The sequence below is a fragment of the Pelecanus crispus genome, chromosome 4 (assembly GCF_030463565.1).
Source record: "Pelecanus crispus isolate bPelCri1 chromosome 4, bPelCri1.pri, whole genome shotgun sequence".
Classification (NCBI taxonomy): domain Eukaryota; kingdom Metazoa; phylum Chordata; class Aves; order Pelecaniformes; family Pelecanidae; genus Pelecanus; species Pelecanus crispus.
Window position 1 is genome coordinate 87,187,866 of NC_134646.1, and position 16,133 is coordinate 87,203,998.

The 16,133-nt window shown below is 63.7% G+C and overlaps 2 protein-coding genes across 2 annotated transcripts in view; one reads left to right on the forward strand and one right to left on the reverse strand.

The window, feature by feature from the left end:
* SIGLEC1 (sialic acid binding Ig like lectin 1) overlaps positions 1-1,685 on the reverse strand; it is a 51,551-nt gene extending 49,866 nt beyond the window's left edge. The window contains exon 1 of the mRNA XM_075709885.1: positions 1,627-1,685. Coding sequence (XP_075566000.1) covers positions 1,627-1,685 — 59 coding nt within the window. The remainder of the gene's footprint in view (positions 1-1,626) is intronic.
* HSPA12B (heat shock protein family A (Hsp70) member 12B) lies at positions 1,684-15,094 on the forward strand. The gene is given in 14 exon segments (XM_075709562.1): positions 1,684-1,726; positions 4,612-4,712; positions 6,268-6,392; positions 7,092-7,278; positions 7,739-7,843; positions 8,059-8,175; positions 8,712-8,883; positions 10,978-11,064; positions 11,695-11,799; positions 13,701-13,855; positions 13,857-13,960; positions 14,153-14,256; positions 14,450-14,658; positions 14,660-15,094. Coding segments are annotated over 14 exon segments (2,049 nt in total).
* Positions 15,095-16,133: the final 1,039 nt, after the last annotated feature.

The window sequence follows — 16,133 nt, forward strand, 5'->3', positions numbered from 1 at the left end:
ACGTGTATGTGCACTTGTGTCCGCCGGCCAGGATTGTGAGGGTGCCAGGCTCGCTGGGTACCCCAAAGCCTCACCAGCGCCCGGCACGGGGTCTCCAGCGCTGCACGAGGAGAGGCATGGCCAGACGAAACATTTCGGGGGGCTGGAGGACACCTCGGGCCCTGCCCACCAGCTGCCAGGGCAGGCTGAGCCCACTCATCTTCCTCGCCAGGACCCCGGGAGGGGGCTCGGCGGCTTGGGGATGAAGGCAGCCATCAGTGAACCCCCCTGACAAGACTTGCTGTCGGTTTGGTTTGCTGAGATGGAGGATTTCAGCCACCCGGAGCCTGAGGGTCTACACAGGCTCCGGACCGACTGCCCAGACCATCCCATGGCCACGGATGAGCAGGGAGTGAAACCCTTGCATTGCCAGAGCTCTGGCTGACAGCTCCCTGCGTCGGTGGGATGCGGGCAGCCTCCTCCAGGAGCTCAGACCCCAGGGATGGAGACACAGAAGATGTCCCTGCACAGCCCCGTTGGGCTGGGCATGGGGGTGGCAGACCTGGGTTACCCCCCAACCAGCCCCAGAGCAGCAAGAGGGTGTCTGACCTGCAGATGGGACAAACGGACACCAAAAATGCAAGCTAAGCACCCCAGGCAGAGTTTCTGCCAGAGGAGAGACAAATTCCCAGCATTGGAGGGGCAATCCCCTGAGCACGTCCTTGCGGGGCACTCTCACAACCTCATGGAAAGCCCAGTTTTGGTGGAGAAGCCCCTCTGGCAGCCTCAGCCTGCCGGATACCCCCCTGTGCCCTCCCGGGACCACCAGCACCACGTTCTCCGCTGCAGTTTGACCCGCAGCCTGCATCGGCCACATCTCCTCACCGCCTCCTCCGCCGGGGTGGCCGGAGCAGAATCTCCCCCCGCGCTGGGGAAAGGCTATCCACCTGCCATTTTTAGCACAAGGCTTTTTCTCGGGAGGCTGCCGAGAGCAGGATCTGGCCGCCGGGCCGGCAGCGCGTGGGTGGGTTTGGCTCGGAGCAAAGCCTCTCCCCGATGAGCTAAGCCTTGTCCTGAGCCTGCGGCTCCGCAGGATGAAAGCCGCCGGTGCGGGGCAGGCGGCCTCGGAGGCGATGGGATGCTCTCGCATCAGGCAGAGAGCCTGGAGCCCATTTATTCACCAGGCAAGCAGTTTTGGAGCTGGTCAACACTGGCTCACAGCTCCTAGGACAGGCAGGGACGCCTTTGGCTGTTCCTGCTCCTGCCAGCGCGGCCACCGCGCTGCAGGGAGCCCGGCCAAGGGCAGTGGGCTGCTTCGATTAAGAAAATAAGTTTAAAGATTTGCCTGCCCTCAATTTCTTTCTTTGATCAAGCCTAAAAATCTTCAGCGCGGACCCCGCGCCGGTGGAGCGGCGTTTTGCGCACATCTGCATCACGCACATCTGTCTGACCTGTTCAATAACAGGAACGCGGGACGCAGGGTCACAGCCAGCCCTGTCCCTGCTGGGTTTTTTTTTGGGGGGGGCTTGAGCCTGGGTTCACCCAGTCACACTCAGGGGGGTGAGGGGAGCCCATGGGCACCCCAGCCCATGGCACGCTGCGCACCCCGCTGCCGAGGGGACAGCCAGCCAGCGCCTCCGGACACACGGACGCTCGTCCCATCGTCCCTCCTCCTTCTCTTGCAGGCAGGAAGGCGAGGCCGCCATGGCGATGCTCCTGGAGCCCGGGATGCAGAGTCTCAGGATGGGTAAGGCTGCTCCCCAGGGAGGGTGCCCGGCGGGGATGGCAGCGGGTGGGGGGGCCCCCGTCCCCCTCCCCATCGCCCCGCCGGCAGGGACAAGCTCTCTGCAAGTTGCGACGCTCCGGGCCCCTCTCCCTTCACCTCCCCGGGCGTCCCCCCCGCCGCGCCCCCAGCCATCCATCCCCTCCGCAATCATCCCCCCGTCCGCGGCACGGAGGAGCCCCCCACGCTGCTCCTGCGCTGGGGTAACCAGAACCAGCTGCGACGAGGAAACCTGACCCTGCGAACACAAGCCAGGGAGCAGCCTGAGCAACGAGGCGATCGCAATTAACCCCCTGCAGAGCCCCCCCCCCAGATCACCGGGAGCCCGGTGCCCATATGCTGGTGGGTGCCAGTTCCAGCTCTGGACCCGCAGGAAAAATTCTTCACGTGCACGGCCCCGGGCTGGGTCTCCGGAGCCTCGGACGTGAAACCCGGCTGAGCTGCCAGCTCCCTGCCCAGCCTGGGTGATGCTTTCCCCCGCGGCCGGGGGACACCGGCCTCCCCCCGCTGCGGGGCTCTGCCGGCACGCAGACACCCGGAGGGACGTTCCTCTTTGTCAGGGATCAAATATTCATGGCACAGGCATGCGATACAGCAAAAGGCACTTACGGAGCAGGTGTGAAGGGACCGGAGCCGTGTCGCGGCAGGGAACGGCAGCTCCCGGGGGGCAGGTGGCAAAGCTCCATCCCTGACACCGTGGGACCGCGGTGCTGAGCCGGGGGCAGGCAATGTGCCAGCGCTTAGCTCTCATCCAGCTTTTGGGGAGCTGCCACTTGGCCATCCTGGTGCAAACTGGTGGCAGTGGGAGCTGGGGTGGATTCACCTGGACACAGACACCGGCATGCTCCGGCAGAGGAGAACTGGAGTTTTATGCTTCCCTGAGGAAAGACTGAGGAGCCTCCTCCAGCCCCAAACCTCTCCGGAGTCCAGCTGGGAGTGGGTGCTGCTTGTCCCTGCTTCCATGGGTCCAGATCCCAGCAGGGTCCCGGCATGGAGCAAGCCCAAAGCGTGGGTCTCGGCAGAGCCCGTGGGGTTGACAGCCCCTTGGCCTCGCCAGTGTCACCTCCTGGACCCTGCATCCCGTTCCCAGCACAGCCATACCCCAGCCAAACCCGGGGCCAGCCAAGCACTTTGGGAAAAGCAGCCCCGCTCCATCAGCTGCACCAGCCCCTTCCCGGCTGCCCCTCACCAACAGCTGGAGCCCGTCCATCGGCTCGTGCTTTCGTGGGGCCGATGATTAATCTCCTCTGCTAATTGGAGCCATGTGGCAAGAGGAGCGCAGGCAGCCCTGTGGCGTGGGCGTGCAGGACGGCTCCGGGGCTTGCTCCGTCCCGGCTCTGGCTGGGCTGGGAGCCAGGCATCCCACGGGGCTTCTGCAGTGGCTCCAGCCCAGACTGACACACCAGGATTAACGGGGATCCCCGGGACAAGGCTTCTGCTGTTGGAGAAGCTCATGGGGGGTCACCTGAGGAGATGCAGAGCTGGCTAGCGTCTCGAGGAGGAGGAGGAGGAGGAAAGCCCAGCCGGGCCAGGCACCACAGAGCAAGGGTGACCATGCAGCAGTGCCCGTTCCTGTGTCTCACTGCAGTACGAGGCAGCACGAGCCTCCCCGAGCTCCCCACGCAGGCTAAACCTCGAGTTATCGTGGGCTCACGCAGGAATTACCGAATCCCCACCAAACTGGGTTGTTCTGCAGCATTGCCGCGGGTCTGAGCCGTGCACACCTCCCCTCCCCCAGGACCAAGGAGCCGGGTCTCGGTGGCCTCGTGCTGCGGACACTTGCTCTGCACCAGCACCTCACCAGCGTCTCTTTCCCAAGTTTTCCCCCCATTCCCCCTGGATACAAGCGTTTCAGCTGCTTGCTCACAACAGCCTCTGGCATCCTCTGCTGTCATCCCTCCCAGCCACTGCCAAGCTGAACTAGTGTGTATTTATGTGATGATGGCTGGCTTGATTTAAAAATAGGCAGCTGCGGAGAACCACCACATCCCTTAACTGCTACAAACATCTCATGGGTTTTCAGTCCTGACTCTTCTGTCATCAGCTGCAAGGAATTAGACCCGGCTGCTCCTTTTCCGCATGGAAGACCACTGCTCTTCCACTTCTCTGGGAAGCCTGGTCCCCTTCAGAGGTGCAAGGCAGGACCCATCCCACCTCGGTTTGCTCATCTACTGGGGAAGCCTCTCCATCTGCAGCCACCACCAAGGGTCTCTGGAGAGTCAACGGGGAGAAACTGGGCTTGCGGGTTCACCTGACTTGTTTTAGATACTGGCTTCAGGATGAGATGACTCTTCCTCTGTGTTCCTCTCTGGTGATGGAGATGTTGAGCCCATGTCTCATCATCAAAGTCTGCTCACACCAGTGAGCTGAACGCCCTCCCTGAAACACCACGGCCAACTCACCCTGACCCATCTTCTTGCTGAGCAAGAGCTGATGTCCCCCAGCCAGGAGGAGAAGGTCCCTTGGTCCTGCGGCTCTTCTCGGACCACTGTCCCCATCCTCTGCGTGAGCCCCATACCTGGAGGGAGGGATCCCTGCCAGCTCACCAGTGTTAACACCAGGTGCAACTGGTACCCACACCTCCTTATGACACCTCCAAGGGGTTCCTCATTTGCTAATTCAATCAGTGCTGATTAGATCCTTCCTTACACGTGGTTGAAAGAAGTGTGGGAAGCATGCCAAGCCCACCGGGAGCAGCCCCCGCAGCGACTCTGACCCCTCCTCCGCCACCAAATCCACATCGGCTGCATCTTCATCGGGATGTCACGCGTTGCCCTCGCTTTGGGGAAGGGTCTTCAGGAGGGGCCGGGGCCCGTTCCCATCCCAGCCTCACCCTGCTGTGTCCCCAGGTGCCAACGGCGAGCGGTGCCCCACGCCGTCCCCCCCCGGCTCCCCAGGGACGCCCCACGATAGCTGCAGCATCGCCCCGCTGACGCCCTCCCAGTCACCGGTAAGGCGGTTGTGGGGTCCCTTGGGGCTGTCGGGGGTTTTCTCCCCACTCTTGCTCCCCCTGATCCACCCCTGATCGGTGCTCACCCCCCGCTGCCTCCCCTCCCGGTCTGGTTGCTATCCCTAGCACACACACCAGTATCAGCTGAAGGATGGGTCAGTCTATCACTGGGGCCCAAATCCCCCCTTAGCGGCGAGATTTATGGGACTGAGGGTTTTTTCCAGCACAGGAGGTTAGCAGGAGAGGAGCTGGAGGAAACACCAGCATTTTGTGTTCAAAAAATGTGTAGACGTGGCACTTTGGGACGTGGTTCAGTGGGCACGGTGGTGTTGGGTTGATGGTTGGACTGATGATCTTAGAGATCCTTTCCAACCTTAATGATTCCTAGTTTTACTTTCATTAAAAAATAATCCAGCCACCAAGCCAGGAAACATGAAATTATGACTCTACCCTTAACTGGTTTAGTGGTGGGCTTGGCAGTGTTGGGTTAATGGTTGGACTGGGTGATCTTAAAGGTCTTTTCCAACCTGAACGACTCTATGATTCTATGATAATCTCTTTGCAAAGCTCCTGGCCTCAGATTGCTCCTACCCGAATATCCCAGGGGACTGCCCAGCGTGGAAGGACGCAGGCGGGGAGCGTGCCGGAGCCGGTTCCTCCCCAGTGCTTGCTGTCCTTGCAGCTCCCTGAACATGCACATTTCTGAGACAACCACTTCACCCATGCTAATCGCCGGCTTTTTTCGTGGCGAGCTAATGCCTGCACTTATCAAATCTGGATACGTTAAAAGTTAATGAGGGCTTTTAGCTTTCCATGTCTGCCCCACGTGCTGGGAGGCTGTGACAGGCAAGGGCGGTGGGGCGTGGGGCTTGCTGCGTCTTCCCGGCTCCTTCTGCACCGCCGTTCCCTGCCACCTCCATCTGCCGGGGCCGGCCAGGAGGCGAGGGACAGGGGCCCAAAGGCAGGAGCAGAAAAGCATTAGCTGCAGGATGCAGCAGTGGGGACCCCCCTGAAGCAGCTGGGCCGGGAAGGTTTTTGGTTGGGTGACCCGTGGGGACACCTGGGACAAAGTCCCTTGGCCCGAGATAGGGAGTAGGGAAGGTTTTGGGGGATCGCAGCTAAAATTTGGCAAGGTTCAATTGTGGAGAGCTCAGCACCACTTCGACCCGGGAAGAAACGGAGACCCCCGCCACCGCCCCAGGCAGCTCTCATGGGCAGAGGCTGCAGGCATCCATCCCTGCCCGGCGCTGCCCAAATCCCCGTGTCCCGTGAGCCTGTTTTTGGGAACTGCTGCAGGGACCCCGCAGAGCCCGGCGCGGGCAATTCCTCTTCTTGGTGATTTGGAGCCATGGAGGATGAGGAATTGCCCCAAGGAAACCCAGCATCACTGTCTCCCCTGCCCTGGCAGAGCCTGTAGGCTTGATCCAGGAAAGATTAACCCCTTTGTGGGTTTGGGTTTGGTTTTTTTTACCCCTTTTCCCAAAGCAGCCAGCCCTGCTTCGATGCTCGCCCCCAGGGACGGAGCCCATCCTTAACGCCTGCCCTTGCGTTTCAGAGGAGCGAGGCTCGCTCCCAGCAAACCGTCTCCTTCTCCGTGGTGGTGGCCATCGATTTCGGCACCACGTCCAGCGGCTACGCCTTCAGCTTCTCCAGCGACCCCGAGGCCATCCACATGATGAGGTGAGGAGCAGGCAGAGGCCTGAGAAGCTGCTCCCGGGGTTGTTAAAAAAGGACTTTTTTGCCCAAAGCGGCTGGAAGTCGGCTTGCGGGGAGGCAGGGATGGAGCTGAGCTGGGCGATGAACATCCGCACCGTCATGGGTGAGGGATGCTGCCTGGCAGCGGCGGGTGGAAGGAGGCTGTGAAACGGGTCTCGCACCGAGCAGGAGGGTGGGGTGAGAGCCCCTCTTCGTTAGCACGCTGTTATAACAACCTGCGTGGGCGCAGAGGAGCCCTGCAGCGGTTGCACAGGGAGTAAAGCCTTCCCAGGGGCGCCGGTCCCTTCTCCGTCCCTCTTGAAGGTGCCTGAGGTTGTGCCTACATAAATAAACGAAACGGGGGCAGGACCATTCTGCGCCAGGGGAGGTTTAGGTTGGAAATTAGGAAAAAATTCTTCACGGAAAGGGTGGTCAAGAATTGGAACAGGCTGCCCAGAGACATGGTGGAGTCACCATCCCTGGAAGCGTTCAAAAAACGGGCAGAGGTGGCACTTGGGGACATGGTTTAGTCTAGTCTACCCTTGATTGGTTTAGTGTGGACTTGGTAGTGTAGGTTAATGGTTGGACTGGGTGATCTTAAAGGGCTTTTCCAACCTAAACGATTCGATGATTCTATGATTCTGGCCTTGAGGTTCACGGGCTGCTGCCGGCTCCTGTTTGCAGGAAATGGGAAGGAGGGGACCCAGGGGTGGCCAACCAGAAGACCCCCACCAGCCTCCTGCTGACGCCGGAGGGCATCTTCCACAGCTTCGGCTACACGGCCAGGGACTACTACCACGACCTGGACCCCGAGGAAGCCCGCGACTGGTTCTACTTCGAGAAGTTTAAGATGAAGATTCACAGCACCAGCGTAAGTCCCTGCTCCCATCCCGACCTCCCCAGGGGACCCGTGGGGACCTCGGCCAGGATGGACGTGAGCTGAGCTGGGATTTATCCCGCGTTACAGAGAGCAAAGAGAGGGGCTCACGGGGGGGAGCAGAAATCCGGGAGAGCTGGAGAGGAGCTGCAAGCAAAACCTCTGATCACCAGCGTCCCGACTGAGTGCACCCAGCTCCCTGTTTGCTTTACGCACACTTTGCACGTAGCAATGTTTTAGCCCTTTGCAGGGGGGTGAATTTTTGGTTCCCCCCATCTGAGCTTCTTCAGGGCAGGCACATGCGGCCGGCAGAGACCCCATGCCCCAGCCGCTCTGTTTGGCACGAGGTGGGATGAGCACCGTGCCCAATGCTCACCGGCGGCATCCCATCCCGGCTCCGGCCACATCCCAGCACCCTGCATGATCTGTTTGCTGTTACTTCTCTTCCTGGCAGGACCTCACCATGAAAACTGAACTAGAAGCTGTCAATGGGAAGAAAATGCCAGCGCTGGAGGTGTTTGCTCACGCACTCCGCTTCTTCAAGCAGCACGCCGTGCAGGTAGGGCTGCCGTGCAGGTAGGGCTGCCGTGCAGGTAGGGCATGCCAGCACCCGAACCGAATCTCCCTGCACCATCACATGGCCCTCCTCTCCCTCCCCAAATGCAGTGCAAGCTCTGTGCATTGTCATCTCCACGTGTTGCTTCCCCACCTTTCACCGAGAGCCCCGATGTTCCACCCAGGGTGGGGGGTGACCTGCTGCTTCTTGCCCGGCAGGAGCTGAAGGACCAGTGTCCGTCCCTGCCGGAGAGAGATGCCGTACGCTGGGTGATCACCGTGCCAGCCATCTGGAAGCAGCCGGCCAAGCAGTTCATGCGGGAGGCTGCCTACAAGGTGAGGAGACCCCCGGGGGGGCCGTTCCATGTGGTGACCCTCGCAGGAGGCTGTGCTCTCGGGGGGTCCCTCCTTGTCCCCTCTCCCTGTGGGTGCTGCCCGCATGACGAAGGGTCTCCGGCTTGCCCCGGTAGCCTAAGGAACAAAAGCTGGACTCTGGCTGCTGGGCATGGGCCAGCTTTGAAACCTGGTGTCAGTGTGGTTGGGAGGATTTCAGAGCTGGCTGTGCAGCAAGGCGGGGGCATTGGGGACGGGGACGTGAGCTGGGTACAGGTGCCCCGGGGATCAGGGGTGCCCCTTGGGTGCTTGGTGCCATCGCCGGGTCCCTGGGACGGGCAGAAGCTAACCCACCCCTGCAGCACAGCCGTAACGCGTAGGATCGCCCTGCAACGTATAGTGCCTATACGGGCAGAAGCGATGCACAAAGGCCGGCGATGGGAAAGCCCTGCCAGAGCGCAGCCGGTGAGGCCGCGGCGAGCAGGGACGCCCCGGTGCACCGGCACCTTCTCTGCCCTGATGCCCCAACCTCTCCGCAGGCTGGTCTGGTGTCCCCGGAGAACCCGGAGCAGCTGCTGATCGCGCTGGAGCCCGAAGCCGCCTCCATTTATTGCAGGAAGCTTCGCCTCCACCAGCTGATCGACCTGAGCTGCAAACCCCCGGCCAACGGGCTGGCGCCGGACCACTCCATCGACTCCAGCTTTCGGCAGGGTGAGCGGCCGCGGGGGACCGGGAGCTGCCGGATGGGTGCTGGCAGAGGGTCCTGGCAGGGTGAGGGGGCTGGAATAGCAGGAGACGGAGCAGGCAGGGGTCCGGCCCCGCAAAACAGGTCTTGAGGGTCCGTCAGCACCCGCGGCTGGGGAAGGGGTTTGGGGCACAGCTCAACTGCGGCAGCGGGGTCCCTGCGCTGAGCCCCACGGATAACCCTGGAGCGGGGTGCCGGGGAGCTGGCTGGAGAGGGCTTGGGGTGCAGGCTGGGAGCGCACCCACCCTGCTGCTCTCGCACCCCCACCCCAAGGTCCAGCTCCTGCCCGGGGAGTGGAGGGGCTCTGGGAACAGCCACAGGGGTGGGCAACCCTGGCAGGTCCCCACTAGCCCTGGCAGGGAGCTGCTTTGAATTAGGGTCCCGAATTACGGTCCCGGCACGTGCCTCTCGCTTGGGTTTTAGGGACGGAGCAAAACCCGGTAAAGGAGCGATTTGTGCGGGGGATTTTATTGGGGAGCTGCTGCTGCTTCCCAGGCTGGCTCTGCCTGCAGCCCTCCCGGCCCCCCCGAGCAGGGGTACACAGGCAGCCCCCCCGGGGCTCTCCAGTGTGGGTGTTTCTCCCCACAGACCCCCCCATGCTCCCCTCCTGGGTCCAGCACAGGCACCTCGACCCCTCCTGCCATGGCCCCTTGCCAGGGGGCTGGCTTCCTCCCTGTCCTACCCCATTCCTGGCTCTTTTCCACTTTCCCATCTCCTTTCCCTATAATTTTCCTTTCTCCGGTACTTTAGCAAAATGAGACCGATTCTGGCAGAAGTGTTTTGGGTTTCTGTGTGGCACCAGGGCGAGTCCTCGCAGTGGGGGTGCCCTGCAGCCGTAACCAGCGCAGGGCTGGTTCCACCGCCACAGGGACCCCCAGCCCGTGGCATCCCCGCGCGATGGGGGAAACTGAGGCAGAGACGAGCGGGGCACTGTGGCAAGGGAGTGAGTGAGAGGCCGTGGCTGCTCCCCTCTCTGGCAGCCCCAGGGAGCCCCGCTCCCCACTTTTCCGTCCCTTTTTCCCCCCTCCCCAAGCCCACGTGGCCGGAGCAGGCAACAGCTGCGTTCCCAGGAAGCATCCGAGCTGTGCGTCCCCCATGGTCTCAGCCCCTTCCATCTGCCCAACCCGCCCTTGTCCTCTGCCCGTGCCACCCCACGTCCCCGGCACGCTTCTCCCCTTCCCTCTCCCCACTTTTCCAGCCAGAGCCATTCCTGCTGGCTCAGACGGAGCCGCCCTGGATTTTTCCCAGCTGCTCCGCTCAGCCTTGGCCACCCCAGCTCCTCGCCTCCCCTCTCCCCCAGCCCAGCCCCTCCATACGGGCCAAGGCTTCCCAATCCCACACCCACCTCCCCGGTCGGTGCCGTAACCATAACCCCGGGATAAGGAGAGGATCCGCCGCTGCTCCGGGGCCAGCTGAGACCCTCCGCTGAGCCACCACGCACGGGAGCCCAGGGGTCCCCTCTGCTTCGGCCGCGGAGCCGGGGCTTTGCTGGGGCAGAGCCGGTTTGCCCAGCCGGGACCAAAGCCCCGGAGCTGGGACCTGCCGGTGTCCACAGCCCTTGCCTCGTGTTTGGCCGGAGAGCCGGGATCGCCTCCGGATTTACGGAGGGGTTTGAGCTGCATCCTGGGGCTGAAGCTACTGAAGTCGGTGTGCCGTGTCCATCTTGGCATGCCGAAAATAGGCCGGGATAACCCCACCTTCTCCAAACAGCTCCCTGCCCTTCCGGGCTGCTTTGATGTCCCCTGTCCCGGGATGGGGGAGCGGAGGAAACCCCACCCAGGCTGGGGAGAGCAGGGGAAGAGGCGGCATCGCCCAGGGACAGAGGTGGGATCCCGCAGGATCCAGGGCAGAGCAGCGGGATGGCTGGACCAGCTCCTCCACGGTGGAGCTGGGGCCGTTTCAGGTGTCCCAGCTGGAGGGGAGCGGGCAACCAGTGCTCCCAGTACAGCCCCAGCAGCCCCCCACAGCGTTCCCCAGCCAGTGCGGGGGGGGGATCCCAGGGATGCTCCTGGCCCCCGTGCCCCCCACCCTGACACCGGCCCCTCCGCTCTGCCCCGCAGCCCGAGAGCAGCTCCGGCGATCCCGCCACAGCCGCACCTTCCTGGTGGAGTCGGGAGTTGGGGAGCTCTGGTCGGAAATGCAGGCAGGTAGGAGGGGTGGCGGGCAGTGCCCCCCAGCACCCCTGGGGAGGATTCACTTGGGGGGGGGGGGGGGCACAAGCAGGGGTCCCCACCGGCGCTGCCCAGCCCCCGGGGTCACGCGGGGGCGAGGGGCTCAGGGGCTGGATGCCCCCTCCGTGGCAGAACCCCCCGGGGAGCCCGAGCGTAGCCGTGCCAGCAGCAGGGACGGGTCCTGCCATGGGGGTGACGCGGGTCCGGGCTGTCACTGGGTCTCGACCCCCCCCAAAACGATGCCCAGGTGAGGGCAGGGGTCTGCCTGTCACCTTCCCATCCCATCGTCGGGTTCGTTCCAAGCAAACACCACAACATCCCCCTCCTGCCCTCCAAAACTTCTTCAGCTGTTTTTCGGGTGGGGAAAAAAAACCCAAAAACAAACAAAAAAAACCAAAAAAACCCATATTTTTGTTAAAGCTGCATTTTTCCCAGGGGAAAGCACAGCCCTGCGGCCCAGGGGCTGTGTCCCGGTGCCTGCTCCAAGCCCGCGGGATGGGGGTCCCAGGGGCTCAGCCCCGCTGCTGTGCTGGGGGGGCTGGGGGAGACCCCGCAGCAGCCGGGGGGGATGCGGGACCCCGACTCGGCCGCTGTCCTGGCCCGCAGGTGACCGCTACATCGTGGCGGACTGCGGCGGCGGCACGGTGGACCTCACCGTGCACCAGATCGAGAAGCCGCAGGGGACGCTGAAGGAGCTGTACAAAGCCTCAGGTGGGCTTGCGGACCCCAGCCCCAGCCCCCCGAACCCCCCTCCTGGGCCGGGGTCCCCTCCCTGTCCCCCCTGCGGGGTCGTGGCTGGGCCTGTGGCACCACCTGGTGACAGCAGGGAGCAGGGCAGGGGCGGGGGGCTCGGGGGGGACCGGGGTGCTGGGTTGGGGTGGGTTCAAGTTGGGATGGGGTGTTGGGTTGGGGCTTCAGGTGGGACCGGGGTGCTGGGTTGGGGGTGCCAGTGGGACAGGGGTGCTGGGTGGGGGGTTCAGGTGGGACAGGGGTGCTGGGTTGGGAGGGCTCAGGTGGGACACAGTTTCTGGGTGGGGGGATTCAGGTGGGACAGGGGTGCCAGTGGGACAGGGGTGCTGGGTTGGGAGAGCTCAGGTGGGAGAGGGGTGCTGGGTTGGGGGGGGACAAGGTGGGACAAGGGTGCTGGGTTGGGAGAGCTCAGGTGGGAGAGGGGTGCTGGGTTGGGGGGGACAAGGTGGGACAGGGGTGCTGGGTTGGGAGGGCTCAGGTGGGACACGGTTTCTGGGTGGGGGGGCTCAGATGGGACAGGGGTGCTGAGCTGGGGGGGACAAGGGGGACAAGGGTGCTGGACTTGGGGGATTCAGGTGGGTCAGGGGTGCTGGGCTGGAGGGGGACAAGGTGGGACGGGGTGCTGGGCTCTGAGGGTTCAGGTGGGACAGGGGTGTTGGATTGGGGGGGCTCAGGTGGGACAGGAGTTTTGGGCTGGGGTCTCAGGTGGGACAGGGGTGCCGGTGGGACAGGAGTTTTGGGCTGGGGGTTCTCAGGTGGGACAGGGGTTCAGAACAGGGGTGCTGGGGGGGGCTTAGGTGGGACAGGGGTGCTGGGCTGGGGGGGGGACAAGTTGGGATGGGTGGTTCAGGTGGGTCAGGGGTGCTGGGCTGAGGTCTCAGGTGGGACAGGGGTGCCAGCGGGACAGGAGTTTTGGGCTGGGTGATCTCAGGTGGGACAGGGGCTCAGAACAGGGGTGCTGGGGGGGGCTTAGATGGGACAGGGGTGCTGGGCTGGGGGGGGACAAATTGGGATGGGGTGTTGGGTTGAGGGTCTCAGGTGGGACCGGGGTGTCAGGCTGGGGGGATTCAAGTGGTCAGGGGTGCTGGGTTGGGGGGCTCAGGTGGGAGAGGGGTGCTGGGCTGGGGGGGTTCAGGTGGGACAGGGATGCTGGGTTGGGGGTTCAGGTGGGACAGGGGTGCCAGTGGGACAGGGGTGCTGGGTTGGAGGGGGACAAGGTAGGACAGGGATGCTGGGTTGGGAGGGCTCAGGTGGGACACAGTTTCTGGGTGGGGGGATTCAGGTGGGACAGGGGTGCCAGTGGGACAGGATTTTTGGCCTGGAGGGGTCTCAGGTGGGACAGGGCTTCCCACCCTGCTCCCAGGGTGGGCACGCGAAGCACCCAGGCCTCAACCCATCCCGGGGGTGCGATTTTTGGTGCGCGATGGTGGTGCACCCCCAGACAAATCGTGGCTCGGGAAGGGACAGCCACCAGCCCCCGCTTCCCTGCAGAGCTGGGGGAGGCACCGAGCCCCCCGAGCGTCACCCAGGGACCCCAGACAGGGTCCCCTTTGGTCCGGGGGACCGCTGTCCCCGCAGCCACGTTGCCTGCCCTCTCCCTGTCCCTGGATCCATCCCTGTCCCCTGGTCCAGCCCTGGGCAGGGGGGGCTCCCCTCCATGTCCCCCCACCCCGATCCCCCTGCAGAAGGGACACAGCGGGGCTGGGGGGGCCACGATTTTGCACAGACAGCACCCCAGCCTTTGCTAGGTGATGCGGGGGGGGTCTGGGACACGGCGATGGGGACACGGCGATGGGGAACATGGGGATGTGCGTTGCCACGGGGACACTGCCTGACCCAGCCCGCCCCCCCCTGCTCCCCAGGGGGTCCCTATGGGGCCGTGGGGGTGGACCTGGCCTTCGAGAAGCTGCTGTGCCACATTTTCGGGGAGGATTTCATCGCCACCTTCAAGGCCAAGCGCCCGGCCGCCTGGGTGGACCTGACCATCGCCTTCGAGGCCCGCAAGCGGGCGGCAGCCCCCCTCCCGCGCCAGCCCCCTCAACATCTCCCTGCCCTTCTCCTTCATCGACTTCTACCGCAAGCACCGGGGCCAGAACGTGGAGACGGCCCTCAAGAAGAGCAAGTGAGACCCCCCGCCCCGGCTGGGGGGGACAGCAGGGCTTGGGGATGTGGCCCCGGAGGGACCAAAATTTGGGGAGGAGAGAGGGTGGAGGCAGCTGGGGTGCTCTGTTGGGGTCTGCTGGGCTGGGGGGTCCCCGGGGAGGGGGTGAAGCCTCAGGTGAGGGGCAGCCCCGGACCCTCTTTCCCTCCCCAGCGTCAACTTTGTGAAGTGGTCGTCCCAAGGGATGCTGCGGATGTCCTCGGAGGCCATGAGTGAGCTCTTCCAGCCCACCATCAGCCAGATCATCAAACACATCGGTAGGTCCTGGGCGAGCAGCCCGGCTGCCAAAATCACCTTGGGGGGGGGAGGGGGTGATTGGGGGTTCCCCAGGGCCCTGGCACCCCGCAGTGGCACCCTGAGCCATGCCCGCTGCCCACCCTCGCCGGGGCAGGGGTAGAGGACCAGGGGCAGCCCCCAGCCCTGCCCAAAGTCCCCCTGCTCCCTCCCCAGACGATCTCCTGAAGAAGCCGGAGGTCCAAGGCATCAAATTCCTCTTCTTGGTGGGGGGCTTCGCCGAGTCGGCCATGCTGCAGCATGCCGTCCAGGCGGCCTTCGGCCTCACCTGCCGCGTCATCATCCCCCAAGACGTGGGGCTGACCATCCTCAAAGGAGCCGTGCTCTTCGGCCTCGACCCCACCATCGTCCGCGTCCGCCGCTCCCCCCCTGACCTACGGCGTGGGGGTGCTCAACAAGTTCGTGGAAGGGAAGCACCCGCGGGAGAAGTTGTTGGTGAAGGAGGGCAAGAACTGGTGCACCGACATCTTCGAGAAGTTCGTCTCCGTCGACCAGTCCGTGGCGCTGGGGGAAGTGGTCCAACGTAGCTACTGCCCGGCCCGGCCGGGCCAGCGCAAAACCATCATCAACATCTACTGCTGTGCCACCGACGACGTGGTCTACATCACCGACCCCGGCGTGCGCAAGTGCGGCACCATCAGCCTGGAGCTGGAGGCGCTGGGCGACGCCGGCAGCCCGGCCCGCGGCCGCCGGGAGATCCGCGCCAGCATGCAATTTGGGGACACGGAGATCAAGGTCACCGCCATGGACATCCGCACTGCCAAGACGGTCCGAGCCACCATCGATTTCCTCTCCAACTGAGCTTCCCCCCCACCCTCCACGAGGCTGTGCGGGGAGGGATGGGGACCCCGGGAACCTGCCGCCGGCCCCCCCACCAGCACCCGCTTTGGGCTCCGGCCCCACCGGGACCCCCACGGGCACGAGGAGCCGGGCAGCGGGAACACGGGGCTCACCGCCCCGGCCGAGCTGCGAGGCCGCCACCGGCCCCCGCTGCGCCCATGCTGGTGGTCCCCCCCGCCGGCACCCGCATCGCCCGCAGACACGGGTCGGGGTCCGACTGTCAGAAAGGGCGACTGCACCCCCGCCATCGCCGCCCCCCCGAGCACGGGCAAGGCCACCGCCGCAGCCGCTTTCTGTAAATCCACATTTCTAATTTGTTTTTTTTAAGTATCTCGCACGTCGCCCTCGCAGCTGGCATCCCCCAAACGGCAGAGCCCGATGTGGCCAGCGTAGCCCGGCGCCGGTAGCCCACCCTCACCCTCTCCTGGACCCCTTTGAGCTGGAGGTCGGGGCGGTTTGCGGCACGAAGCCCCTCACCCCCAGGGGCCGAGCCGGGTTTACCCATATCCACAGGGAAGGGCTCACAAATAAATGGACGTCACCCCCGCGCCGGCCCTGGGAGCCTCCGAAATAGCACGGCGCTGCGGGGCAGGGCTGGCCTGTCCCCCCCCCCCCCCCCGGTGTCCCCCCCCAGTGTCCCCTGTCCCCCCCGCTCTCCTCTGTGGGGTTTTAATCGGGTTGCAGCCGCCAGCTACAGCGCTCCGGGGGGGCTGAACGGAGGCAAAGTGAGCGCCAGCCCCTTCTCAGCTCCAGTTTATTATTTACCTCTATAGATTTTTGTACTTAAAAAAAAAAAAACCCCACACGTACGCACAGACATGTATATATATATCTATATATTTATATATATATATATAGGCACATAAAGCCTCCTGTTGCTTTCAAAACTGAGCCACTTCTCCTGGTCCTTGTACCATGGATCATACCGGGGGAAAAAAAAAAAAGAAGGGGAAAAAAAAGAAGGAAAGGGAGGAAAAAAAGGAAAGGGGAAAAATAAAGA